The 14,133-nt window shown below is 39.6% G+C and overlaps 1 protein-coding gene across 2 annotated transcripts; it reads left to right on the top strand.

Moving 5' to 3' along the window:
* Nucleotides 1-338: 338 nt before the first annotated feature.
* On the top strand, nucleotides 339-13,708 carry LOC137024902 (tripartite motif-containing protein 16-like). 2 transcript variants are annotated; one of them, XM_067392854.1, is made up of 6 exons: nucleotides 339-970; nucleotides 7,904-7,999; nucleotides 8,085-8,318; nucleotides 9,225-9,384; nucleotides 9,538-9,585; nucleotides 12,623-13,708. In XM_067392854.1, the coding sequence occupies exons 1-6, from the start codon at nucleotides 398-400 to the stop codon at nucleotides 13,150-13,152; spliced, it is 1,641 nt and encodes a 546-aa protein (XP_067248955.1). In that variant the 5' UTR covers nucleotides 339-397; the 3' UTR covers nucleotides 13,153-13,708. The 2 variants fall into 2 exon arrangements, with proteins under 2 accessions (XP_067248955.1, XP_067248956.1); XM_067392855.1 differs by lacking the exon at nucleotides 9,538-9,585.
* The last annotated feature ends 425 nt before the right edge of the window (nucleotides 13,709-14,133 follow it).

Here is a 14,133-nt window from a genome sequence, read left to right as displayed (position 1 = left end):
AGTGCTGTTTTGTGGTTGCATAATCAAGACCAATCAGCGAGTGAAAGCATCCACAGCACTGGACTGTGTGTACTGTAATTATGAACACAATTTTCAGTCTGCAGTAGCAGTGTAGTATTTAGGACACAGATTTACTGAACTTTTAAGGGTGCTGTCTTGCTTCTCTCTAACTTACATTTTTGAGTGTGTCTGAGACTGATTAAACACAATGTGTGTGGAAACACACATGAAAAACTTGGCAGGAATGAGGCTCTTCAAGACCAGGAATGAGGAAGCTGTTTTACAGACGTCACTTAAACACAGAACCAGGAAACAGGAATCACATGACTTCAGAGAAAGAGAAACTGAAGTGTAGTTGAGCTGTTTTGTGTTTGTGTCTCTGTGTTCATGCAGTAAAATGGCAGAAGCCAGATTTTCTCAGGATGAGTTTATGTGTTCAGTGTGTCTGGATCTCCTGAAAGATCCAGTGACCACTTTGTGTGGACACAGTTACTGTAAGATCTGTATTACAAGCTGCTGGGATCAGGAGGATCAGATGAGAGTCTACAGCTGTCCTCAGTGCAGACAGACCTTCAGTCCAAGACCTGCTTTAGCTAAAAACACCATTCTGGCTGAACTGGTGGAGAAACTGAAGAAGATTAAACTTCCTGCTGACTGTTTCGCTGGAGCTGGAGATGTGCAGTGTGATGTCTGTACTGGAAGAAAACACAAAGCCGTCAAGTCCTGTCTGGTGTGTCTGAACTCTTACTGTCAGAATCACCTTGAACAACATGAGAGTTTGTTTAAAGGAAAGAGACACAATCTGACTGAAGCCACTGGACGACTGCAGGAGATGATCTGCCCGAAACACGACAAGATCCTTGAGGTTTTCTGCCGCACTGATCAAAAGTGTATATGTCTGCTGTGTACGATGGATGAACATAAAAACCACGACACTGTATCAGTTGCAGCACAGAGGACAGAAAAACAGGTATGAACTTAAAGATGTCACATTATGATTATTTACATGTTCATAACTTTGTTTATAAGGTCTACTAGAATAAATTTACATATTTAATGACTATTTTCACCCTCACTGTCTGAACACTGTTTTTTTTTTTAGTTTCTTTAAAACCCATCTTCCAAAAATCAGTCTGCTGTGATTGGTTGACCGAATAAAGTTTGTTTTGTAAATGTAACGCACCTCACCATAAACAGTGATGGAGAGGGGGAGGGATGCAGGACTGAATGATTAAGCTCCTCCCGAACCTACGTTTGTAACTTCATTTATAACATCAGACCTGCATGAAACAGCATAGTTCAGAAATCAGTCATTACAAAAAATGGTGAGGACACAATAAAAGACTGATGTTGTATACTGCTGAGGAATGTGTTAAAAGTACATTTTGATTATCAAGTTAATCTGCATTAGTAAGGCTGCAAAAAACGGTTTAGAGTAAGTGTTGTAAAAACAGTGGGTCTAATTCACTAAGCATGTGTATTCATGAATCTGTGCATGAAATCTGTGTACAAACGTTTTCAAAAAGAACAAACTTCACAAAGTTTGTACACAAAGAACAAAGAAAATCATGATTCATCTGTTACGGTGCCTGAAGAGAGAACTCAAAAGCAGAGGATAGTGCAGCAGTTTATTTGACACTTCTGAGTATAACTAGAGATGTTCCGATACCCCTTTTCCATTCCCGATACCGATACCTGAGCTCAGGGTATCGGCCGATACTGAGTACTGATCCGATACCTGGGTGTGTATATACAAAGTTCAGTCATGAAACTCTATCTATCGCTGATTGGTTCTTTTAGTACTGCGACACCAACCAATCGGAGATACTTCCTCATTTACGTGCCCTTCATTTATACCGTATCCTAGCTGCGATCAGCACGCCGCACAATATGAAAACTCCTAATCCCACCTCCTCCCCAGCGCCACCTGTAGAGATCTGCTACGGGGGTTCTATCATTTTGCAGCAGCTTTTCCTTTCTTGTATATTTGACTAAGCTGAACAATTATGTATTTGCTCAGCAGCAGCAGCAGCAGCGTAAGCAGATCTCGTCCGCCAAAATCAAGCCTATGTACATTCCATGCTCCATGCTAATAAAAATGCTGGTTAAATCTATTCACTCCGAGAGTTGTCATGATTGAACTGTATATACTACTAGCCCTGCATGAATTGATATAATTATTTTTAGGGCTGTGTATTGCCAAGAATTTTGTACAAGACATATCACAATACAGGGATTATGATATGATATATTGCGATATTGTAAGAAAGGCGATATATTGTGATATTTCTCATTTTTTGTTGTTTTTTATAAAAATATAATTTAAAAATATAAATTAGTGTCATAAAGAACACTCAACCATATGCATAAAACCTGACAAGTAACTTTTCTTTAATCAATACAGTATCATTTGCATTTATATCACTAATCACTATTTTGTGCAATCTAAGGGAAAATAGTAAAGTGATTGCAGGATTTTTTTTAGGTGTATATGTTTTAAAGGTTAACAGTATAGCAGTTAACTATTTAACAAGAGAAAGAGCATAGTCCATTCCACGACTGAATGACTGTTTTATATTTAATACTGTAAAGCTGTTTGCTTTAAAGCAGTCTATTTTATAAAGTGCTATTTAAAGTACTGATCTGCAGAGCTGGTGCAACCATATCCACATCAATATGATCAGATGCTTTCTTTCTGCTGCCACCGCTGTCAATTTTGTTGTGTGTTTATTTTAGTTACTGAGAGGAAAACGTGCAGTACATACTTATATTACATACATATTCTATCGAAAGCTTCTCTGCAGCGTGGATGACGTCGTTAAGTGATCTCTCAGATTCATTGCGTTTCCTAAGTTTTGGATTTTAACATGCCTATTTTGCAAACAAAATGACTTTTGTTGATTTCCTTAGTGGCTTCTTTATAGCCAAAATGAGTCCATACTTCAGCTGTGTACACTGTGGGAGCGAAATAATTCTATCATCTTGTAAATTGGGTTTACTAATGCTAACGCTATTGATGCACCTTGCGCTTCTTTGGCTTGCAATTTTGTCGGTAATCTTTATCGCTCGATGGCTGTCTTTTGAAAACTGATTGAATGAATCTTCTAAAGATTGTTGATTCTGCCACGCCGAATCCTTCTCCGTCCTAGCCTTTCTTTAACCATCGTGTTGCGCGGGGTGACGCGTCTTTAAAGTCAGTGGTTGCTTGTGGCAACACAGCACAACTTCCTGTGTTTGCATTCTGAGCCATGAATTCTCTTGCTGCATTAAGCAAAGATAGCAAGCACAACTCAATATTATTTAAGAAAATAGTATCGGATCGGTACGTGAGTTTAAGTACTTGCCAATACCGATGCAAGAATTTTTTTTGTGGTATCGGTGGTATTTCCGATACTAGTATCGGAATCGGAACAACCCTAAGTATAACAAACATCAGCAGTAGAACAGGTAAGAAAGTAAAACCCACAGAACAAATCCAAAACACAAGAGACGAGGCACACAAAACAATCTACTGACAACAAAGGACAGACACCACAGAGAATAAAAGGGAAATGGGAATAGGCAACAGGTGAGGGAAATCAACTTGTGATCTGTGCGCACCTGCATCGAATAATCAGTGCTGATCAGTGCCAGGTCATGAGCTGCAGAAAAATAACAGAAAACACACAGACAACAGGTAAAAGTTTGATGCTCCCTGAACCATGACAGTTGCTCCCAGCTGTCGACAGAACTCTGTCCAAAACTTAGACATACATTGGGGACCCCTGTCATGCTGCGGTGCGAATTTTCAGATTTTCAGATTTTTCAACTTGCGCGTCAAACGCCCGAAACACACAATTCGCACCGCAGGATGTTGCTCAATTGGAGCCTTCACCCACAGCACAAACAGGACAGGCTGACACAAACTGACGAGCGTCCTGTGCCATGGACAGCCACCAAAACCATTTCTTGATTAAACAGCATGTGCGAGTCGCTCCTGGGTGGCAAGCTTGTTCGGATGAGTGATCCCACTGTAGGACGCTAGTTCAGACTGACTCAGGGACAAACAACAGGCTCTCAGGGCACTCCGCGGGAATAGTGACGTTGCGCAGAGCATCGCAGACTCTGGACTCCACCCCCAGGTAATCATTGCTACCACCCAATCGGGAGGCAGAATGGTCACAGGGAGAGTGGATCTAGGTTCAGCATTCAAAGATCCCTGAAAGTGCACCAGGCTTACCATTCTTAGACCCCATGCGGTATGAAATGTTAAAATTGAAATGACTGAAAAACAGTGCCCAGGGAGTCTGTTGGGAATTTAGTAATTTGGCGGTGCGAATGTATTCTAAGTTCTTATGATCGGTCCAAACAATGAAAGGGACCTCCGTGCCTTCTAACCAGTGACGTGACTCCTCCAATGTCAATGTCGTAGTTGAACGTGGGGAACGTGGAGGGCCATTGTCCTGCAGAGTTTAACCCCAACCTTGAAAAAAAAGCACACATGCCTGTAATTGTAGTAATCCTGAAGACCTTGATTAGCTTCAGGTGTGTTTAATTAGGGTTGGAGCTAAACTCTGCAGGACAATGGCCCTCCAGGATTAACGTACCCCACCCCTGGGGTAAACGATGAGAAAAAAAATTGCAGGGATGTATTCTTTCATCCGAAGGTGATCTCTGAGACAAAATAGCCCCCACTCCCACCTCCAACACATCCACCTCCACAACGAACTGATGAGACGGATCCGGAGTGGCAAGGATGGGAACCAAAACAAAATGACTCTTTAGGTTTGTAAATGCAGTCTGGGCCTGCGCCAACCAACAGAATTGTCTTTGAGTATAGATCAGTCAGAGCAAGAGCGAGCTGGCTAAAAATTCCGAATGAACTGCCTGTAAAATCCCAAGAAATTGCTGGACCACTCTACTACTATCTGGGGTGGGCCAATCAGAAACTGCTTTTACTTTGGTGGGATCCATTTGGATACCCTCGGGCGAAAGAATAAAACCCAGGAACCAAACCAACAGTGCGTAAATCTCACACTTCTTCACCTTGGCGAATAAACGATTCTCAATCAGCCGTTGGAGCGCTCATTCTGGGAGAAGTTTAGGATGTCGTCAAGGTTGACCATGTCTCTGAGCAAGTCATTGACGAGTGTCTGGAAGGCCGCCGGGGAGTTTTAAAGCCCAAAAGACATGACCAAATATTCAAAGTGCCCCGTAGGGGTGTTAAAGTTGGTCTTCCATTTGTCCCCCTCACATTCCTACTAGGTGATAAGCATTGTCGAGGTCCAGCTTTGTAAAGATGGGTGCCCCCTGCAAGAGTTTAAAGGCCAATGACATCATCGGTAAAGGATAGCGATTCTTCACTGTGATGTCATTCAACCCCCAATAATCTATGCAGGGGTGCAGCGACCCCACAAAGAAGAACCCCACCCCAGCCAGAGGAAGAGGGCCGGATGATACCAGCTACCTGAGAATCATGAAAATTCCTTAATGAATTACAACATTCATGTCCATTGTCCCACATGCCTGTTCCCCATTCTCTAGCTTGTCCTATCAGGAGCGTGATGCTAAATGCCACCTTAGAGCTTTCCAAGGGAAAACGGAGTGGCTGGAGTGGAAAAGTCAGGGAACACTGAGACAGGAAAGAATGGCATGAATTGGGCACACCAGAGTATGGAGCAGGTGGATTGAGGCGAGGTTCGGCACAGCAAGGAACTGCCACCTCAGATTCGGGCAAAGGAGGGACCATAGGAGCCGCGGAAGGGTTGATCTGGACCAGATCAAGCCATTCTGATAGTTGGATTAGCTGGAGAGACAGCTCTGGGAAAGCGCGATGAGAGGCATTGATCTCCTCCTGCTGCCTTCCTAGAAGATCACCTTGCTGCCTGAGAATTCAGTGAAATTCTGCATCTTCTGCTGAGTCCATGAAGGTCAGCAGATTCTGCTAAGGTGCGTGAAGAGAGAACCCAAAAGCAGAGGATAGTTTATTTGACACTTCAGGATATAACAAACCTCCAAAGTGTAGTGACACACACGGGCAACAAAGGAAGGTTAGAGAGTTCCAGAGCTGTCTGTACAGACACCTGTGGACACAGGCTGTGGAGACCACCTCAGGGGCGATACCTAACAGGACGAGGAACGAGACAGAATAGCAAGCGCATGGCCAGCTGTATACTCCTTGTCTAGACGTCCTGGGCACAGCAGTAGAACAGGTAAGAAAACAAAGAGACACGGAGCAGGTCCAAACCAAGATAGGAGTCACACAAAGGACGGACACCGCAGTGAGTAAAAGGGAAACAGGAATAAGTGAGGGAAATCAACTTGTGATCTGTGCCCACCTGCACCGAATAATCAGCGCTTATTGTCCAGGTCACGAGCTGCAGAAAAATGAGACGCACACAGACAACAGGTAAAAGTCGATGATGCACCCTGATTCATGGCATCATCAATAACTTTTGTTATAAAATGTATTCTAAATTACGAAAAATGTAGGAACATCTGAAACCAATGACCAGCATAATAGGACCCCTTCAAACTAGTAGTTCACACCAAAAAGTGAGTAGTCATCAGGGCTCCAGACTTTCTTGTCAGTACAACTAAATTTTGTTTGAGGTTGCACTGGTGCCACCACCATGTTGCCCAACTGATAAGAGCTGCTATTTCTGTTGCATATGAAAAATGCCATCAAAACATCAATGCTACTTGTTTGAGTTGTCCAGCATGGACCATTTATCAGCCCAGACAAATGCAGTGAGAGATCAGAACAGGAGATTATAGGCTGATCTCGATCACATGACAGTTTCTACACAGCGTTTGAATTCGTCACAGTATTAAAGGTTAGTCCATCTAAAAATGGAAATTCTGTCATTAATTACTTACCCTCATGTCGTTCTACACCCGTAAGACCTTCATTCATCTTCAGAACACAAATTAAGATGTTTTTGATAAAATCCTATGGCTCAGTGAGGCCTCCATTGGACCCTTTTCACAGACAGATGACACGTTTTAACTGTCATCAGCATCGTAAATCTTTCACTCTTTTATATCTTTATTTTTTTTTAAATGTATGTACATTAATAACACTATTCTTAGTATTGTATTATCTTTTCATCAAATTACAAAAAAACTACATGGCTCTGGTCTCTGTGAATACTGTAAGAAACATTGGTAACTTTTCAAAAAACACTGCTGTGAAGATGTTTCTAATACAGCGGCTATGGGAGAGACTGTAAAGTTGACATCTTTCTCTCAACTGACTGCTGTTATCAATCTCTATTTTTTTTTTTTTTTAAGTTGTGAAAACGCTGTTGTTGAGTTTTTCTTTTGCTATTTGAGAAAATGGGAACACAAAAAAATATATTTAATGTATTCTCTCATTCACCTCCCAGAATTTTACCCAACTAAGACGACTTCCGCTTCTGAGTAACCAGAGATGTGAAAAAGGTCTATTGCCAGCAATGACACTGAACCTCTCAGAATCCAGAAGTGTACTATAGATGTTGTTAAAACAGTCAACATGACTACAGTGGTCTACAACATTTTTATGAAGCAACGAGAAAACTTTTTGTGCGCAAAACAAATAAATAAAAATAGCAACTTTGTTCAACAAGTTCTTCTCTTCCGTCTGGGCCATTTGGGCTCTAGAAACAGACATTATTCAGAATATCTTCTTTTGTGTTCTGCAAAAGAAAAACGTTTGTAAAGACATGAGGATGAGTAAACAATGAAATAATTTACATTTCTGGGTGAACTATCTCTATAAAACTAGACATTGATGAAATAATGCTGACACTTATGAATGAACCTATAACCTTATTATGCAAGATCTTTAACCCTCAATCTCAGCACTTCACAGATACTGGATTCATTTCTGTTTACTTGACGATTTATGTGATGTTTCTCCTGTCATTGGTTTGTCCTTTAGCACCAGCTGAAGGAGACGCAGAGGTTGTTCCAGCAGAGGATCCAACAGAGAGAGAAAGATCTTCAGCAGCTGAGAGAGGCTGTGGAGTCTCATAAGGTGAGTTTGGAGAAGAAGAGAAGTTTGAGAAGTCTCAGTCAGACTCACTGAAGCCACTGTGTGATTGTGATGTGTGTCCTAACAGCGCTCTGCACAGACAGCAGTGGAGGACAGTGAGAGGATCTTCACTGAGCTCATCCGCTCCATTGAGAGAAGCCGCTCTGAGGCCACACAGCGGATCAGAGATCAGGAAAAGACTGCAGTGAGTCGAGCTGAAGGACGACTGGAGCGACTGGAGCAGGAGATCAATGATCTGAGGAGGAGAGACGCTGAGCTGGAGCAGCTTTCACACACACAGGATCACATCCATTTCCTGCAGGTAACAGAGATCTAGAAGAACAGGATCATAGTGGACTTGAGCAAGAGACTCACAGAGAAACATTTCTTGAGAGCAGAATGAGCCGTTGACTGAAGTGTTGATCTGTGTGTTCGGTTATTATATAATCATCAGTCAGACTCTCATCTGATCTTCTTCTTTTGAGAGAGACACACTTACAAATGCAGTTCAGCTCTGGAAATCTCTTAGGAAACATTATTCTGAAAGATATAGTGAGCTTCCAGAGAACAGCTCAAAACTTCACTGGTACCAGTTTCCCCCGCTAGATTTCCCATCCTCCTTTTACTTGTCTTTTTTTTTTATTTTTTTATAGAAATTCTTTTTGTTTACGAAAATCATATAATCTTCAAACTTGCTGAAACCTTTTATAATAATTTTCAGTAACACATTAATATACAGCCTCACTTCCTGTTTGAGGACTTCACTGTCAAATTAATTTGTGATGCTTCAGCATATTTAAACCACAAAACCTGATCTTGGGATCGTGTCCTAAGAGTCCTTGTGAGTTTAAGAGCCACTAACTGCTATATATAAATGATAGTTATAAATAATGGTCAATCTACTTGTTGACTTTAAGCTGCTTTACCTGATCAAATCTACTCAACCCTGTCATGTGACTCCATTGATGCTCTTGATCTGTTAAGTTATTGGCAGATGTTTGATCATCAAGTGTTTTCCTAGAAAGTTCACATATAGTGTAAGTGTCAAACTCTAGAACTTACAGCTCTAACATGATATAATGAACATGAGAAGAATGAATCTGATGCTGTGAAAGTGCTGGATTGAGGAGAGTTACTAAAGATCAACATGAGCTGCTCAAATCTGACAGTAGTGCAGGTTATTGTCTGAAGTGTGGAGGTGATGAGCTTTAATTTCTGTTTTCTGTAGAGTTTCCAGTCTCTCTCAGCTCCTCTTGAATCTACAGAGGTGAATGACGATCCCTTCAGTTCTCTCTCCTCTTTTGATGTTATGAGAGAATCTGTCCGTCAGCTGAGAGACAAACTGGAGGATTTCTGCAAAGAGGAGCTCAAGAAGATCTCTGACAGAGGTAAAGTCCTGGAGATTCATCTGCTCTCAGAAATGATCCTCTATCATCTCATATCATGTAGAAGATCATATTAGAAATGTGTTAGGAACGGATGCAGGGATCATTTTCTCTTGACATGATAATCACACTCTTCATGTCTGTTGATTTCCACAGTCACTTTCACCAAAATTGTTCCCAGAACCAGGAATGACTTCCTACATTGTAAGTCACTAAGAAAACAAGCAGAGAAACTCAGAGTGTGTTCATGTTCTGAATGCTTTTGTCATGTTGTCAGTAGCGAAATCAAGTGCGTCAGAAATTATATATATATATATATATATATATATATATATATATATATATATATATATATATATATACTCATCTGTTTAAGGTGAAGGAACATCAAATTCAATCATTTTATTTGGTCAGAATTACATATGTTATATTTTACCCTCGTACACCCTGTTCACGAAGACATCATACCTCAGCAGCGCGTTTCATGCTATGCAAAGTTTATCATCCACCTTATTCCTGATGAGCCTACTGTGTTATGAATTATGGGTGGCACTTCCAGTTTGGGGAACTCTCATTCAAAAAGACTCAAAGTAATCATTTCAGTCTATTCTCCCAATTTAATTTACGATATATCCCATTAATTCACTGGAATGCACGAAGAATCTCTCGTTTTTCTCCTCAATTCCTCATGTCTCTTTCCAGGTTTGTTTTCACAGGTAAATAAAAATGTATTATCTGTCAAAATTACAGAAATCACTTTGAAATAGTATCACGCAATGGTAAAGTAAATTAACATTTTTGATTAAGGTAAAAGGTATGTTACATAATACAGATTTATATTACTACAGTGATATTTAACCAGTTCGTTATTGCTGTGGAAAGAATAATGTTTTTGGGGTTATTCATGGTCTGTTTAAAGTACTTGCTTATGCCTTTACACTTTTAAATGTCCTTTTAACGTTGGATGGTTGAAAGATGAGTATAATAAAATGTCATACATTTTTAAAAAATTATTCAAGTATTATTATTATATATATTATACTGTAATTCACACAAAGCGTCATAGGCATAGGAATAAGGTGGAAACATAAAACATCCAATAATGGAGCACCGGAAACAACCCGCAGCCACCTTTTACGGTTCCTCCTGAATCAAAACAACAACAGGGGATTCGCGGGACATTGAAAAGCATTAAAAGTCATTAAATGGATTTTGTGAAAATTAAGGCCTTAAATGGCTTTAAAAATCATTCAATTTTATTCCTACAGGCAAATTTTTTTATAGTTTTGAATAAAGAAACAATACGAGTATAACTCCAGGGTAGTTGGAAAATGAGCCTATTTTCAAAAAAAGTGGAGTGTTCCTTTAGATCAAGATGCTTTTACTAGTGTAACTTATCCACTGGAGGCAAGTTGATTTGAACCCATGTGCAGTATTTATTTAACATAAACGTGTACAATAGGGGTTTCCAACCCTGAACCTGGTGTGCTACCGCCCTGCAGATTTCAGCTCCAACCCCAATCAAACACATCTGAACCAGCTAATCGTGGTGTTCAGGGCTGAGTGATAATTACAGACAGGAGTGTTAGAGCACAGTTGAAACTGATGGTGCGTTCAAGTCCTCCTGGGAAGTTCGTATTTACGAGGTGGGAAGTTGTGTTTACAATGCTAGGTGCGTTCAAGTCACTTTCGTCGTAGTATGATGGCAGTGTGCCTTCTCTAAAATAATTACACAAAATAACAACACTTCAACTTAGAAAATGTAGAGCAAAGAATGTGCAATGGTTGTATGTTGCTGTTTTATGTTTGTAATTAATTTATGAAGCCATTGTAAACTTTATTGTTACATATTACATTTTTATAGTATGATGCTATCGTATTTTTTGTAAAAATATATGATCTTCCCGACGTGACTTGAACGCATGATGAAATCTGCAGGACATAGCACTCCAGGAGCAGGGTTGGACAGCACTGGTGTACAAAATAAACAAAGACTTGATTAAGCATAACTTAACTAGACCTGACATAAAACTCACCCAACAGTGATACAGGGAACATCAAAGCTAGACAAGAGAACAATGAAACACAAGGGCTATTTACACAGAGAGACACGAGTGACAAACAAGGAACACCTGTGAACAATCAAGACAATGACCCAATTACAAAACCACATGACTAAAACAACCAATGACAACATGACACAATGGGCATGTATGTCTTCATGTGGTGCCGCAAAGATCGACTGCCGTCTGACAAAAGAAAATTTGTCTGACTTTGATTGGCGCTGCAGCCGCCTTAAGATCACATCAAAGTACCGCGAGAGCAAAACGAGACCAGCCACCTAGATCAGGTGCTACATTTGCTCAAAATTGGCTATGAAATCCTTGATGACGACACACTTTATTCTCATTGGTCAGATTCGTTGATGATTAGGATGTTGTGTGGTTTCTGTATGGAATATCTGATGCTCCAACAAAACATTAACAAAAATATATATATATTATTTCAATCCACTACAATCAATGCAAAATCGTGTGGTTTGCCATGAATGATGTTAGTTCAGTACGCTATGGAAAACACGAAGTGTCCTACCTGACAGCCGTCTCTGTACTTCTTCCCTGCCTGCAACCGGCAGATCTCGCCATCTGGTGACAGGCTAGTGTAGTTCATGTTGAACAAGCCTATTCAGAAGGCGAGCGCGTGGCAAGATCACATGAGGAGCAAGAGCATCACATGACAACAGGAAGCACTTGGCAAACATAACAAACATAGCAGTGAAACATAAAAAAGAACATGAACAAAACATCAAATAAGACATTACCAATAGATAAATATATTTTTTGCTTTCTGGATTTTTTTTTTTTTTTTATAATTTTGGGTTTTTTTGGGACAGAAACAAGAAACAAGATTTTAAACAGAAATAAGATTATTTTTCTTACCCCATTGGCAGATCATTTTATTTGTTTTAAGCAAAAAACTCACTTTATTTTGATTTTTCCCCAGGAAATAAGAAAAAAAAAAAAACTATTGTCAATTTACTTATATTTAGTTATGTAGTAAAAGCACATGGGATTAAGGATTATTAGATATTGAGACTGAAAACAAGACAAAAATACATTTTTTTTAAGTGTTTCTGGTAAACTGTACTGAGACACTGATGATATGCTGAACATGAAGAGTTCAGAAACATTAAAAGATCAGATTGATAATTCCTGATTCTGATGTGTTTTATCTCCATCAGATTCCCATCAGCTCAATCTGGATCTGAACACAGTAAATAAATACCTCCATCTGTCTGAGAGGAACAGAGTGATTACTTACACTAACACCGTCCAGCCGTATCCTGATCATCCAGACAGATTTGATCATGCGTGGCAGGTGTTGTGTAAGGAGAGTGTGTGTGGACGCTGTTACTGGGAGATTGAGTGGAGTGTTGGTGTGCGTATATCAGTGTCATATAAGAGCATCAGCAGGAAGGGAGGGGGTAATAAGTGTTTGTTTGGATATAATGATCAGTCCTGGAGTTTGTTCTGTTCTTCCTCCGGTTACTCATTCTGGCACAATAACATAGAGACTAAACTCCCAGTAAAGTCCATCAGCAGGAGAATAGGAGTGTATGTGGATCACAGTGCAGGAACTCTGTCCTTCTACAGCGTCTCTGGAGATACAATGAGCCTCATCCACACAGTCCAGACCACATTCACTCAACCGCTCTATCCTGGGTTTAGGCTTAGTTATTTGTTTTGTTCTGGATCAGTGAAACTGTGTTGATGAATCAGATAGACTGTAGAGAGATTCTACCCATAATGCTTTGAGCTCATGATGAATCAGTAACAGTGAGATGTTATAGAGTCTCTTATTTCCTCTTCATTACATTAATACTACAGCTGAACTGTCAGTGAAATAACATGTCAGAATAAATGTGTGTAATGAATCCTCAGATAGACAGTGAGATCAGTGTGTGTGTGTTACTTTAAATAAACCTCCTCCAGAACAGGATTCACAGATCTGATACTTTGACAACTCTGAGAAAACATAAAATAAGGATTAAGTCAAATTATCATCAGTCAAATCCTGATAACTATCTCTCATTAGATGAGCAACCCATATGATGACCTTTGACCTTCCTGAAAGATGAGCCAGTCTTACTCGATCATGACGTCTGTCAGTGTTTCTACATGTTAAAGAAACCTGCTGTACCTGAAAAACTTATTTGTTCTATTGTGTGTAATTTGATTCTTTGTTCCTATTTTTAACAACAAAAATTAAATAATCAAAACATCTTTATTGTGAGACATTGTTACTGTTATTTTTATTTGAAATAAAATTCGTCATGAGTAACAGAAAATGTGCGTCTCTTTTCGTGAGTCAATGTGAGTCAGTTTATCGTAAACACGAATTCATTTACTGGAAAGAAGTGATTGAATCAATTGTTTTGTAAAATGATTCAGTGAATCGAAGCGCTCAAATCACCGCAGGCTGACGTCACCTGCAGCTCCAAAAACTGTAAATGAATGAGAACACAAATGTGTGATGACAACTTTTACAAACCAACTGCTGATGTTTTCATTTTAAGTTCAATCTATTAAATGTGACGTTCGAATAAATGAATACAAAATACAAATCATAAATAAAATATTATTTGTATTTATTTTTTAATCAGATCTTTTAAGTCCATTAACTCTCACTCTCCCAGGTGAAAAAATACTACTAACTACTAATACTATAGTAATTTATAGTAAATACTGTAGT

Source organism: Chanodichthys erythropterus, chromosome 8 (assembly GCF_024489055.1).
Source record: "Chanodichthys erythropterus isolate Z2021 chromosome 8, ASM2448905v1, whole genome shotgun sequence".
Taxonomy (NCBI): domain Eukaryota; kingdom Metazoa; phylum Chordata; class Actinopteri; order Cypriniformes; family Xenocyprididae; genus Chanodichthys; species Chanodichthys erythropterus.
The sequence above is the reverse complement of the archived record's forward strand: the minus strand, read 5'-3'. Positions and strand labels throughout refer to the sequence as shown.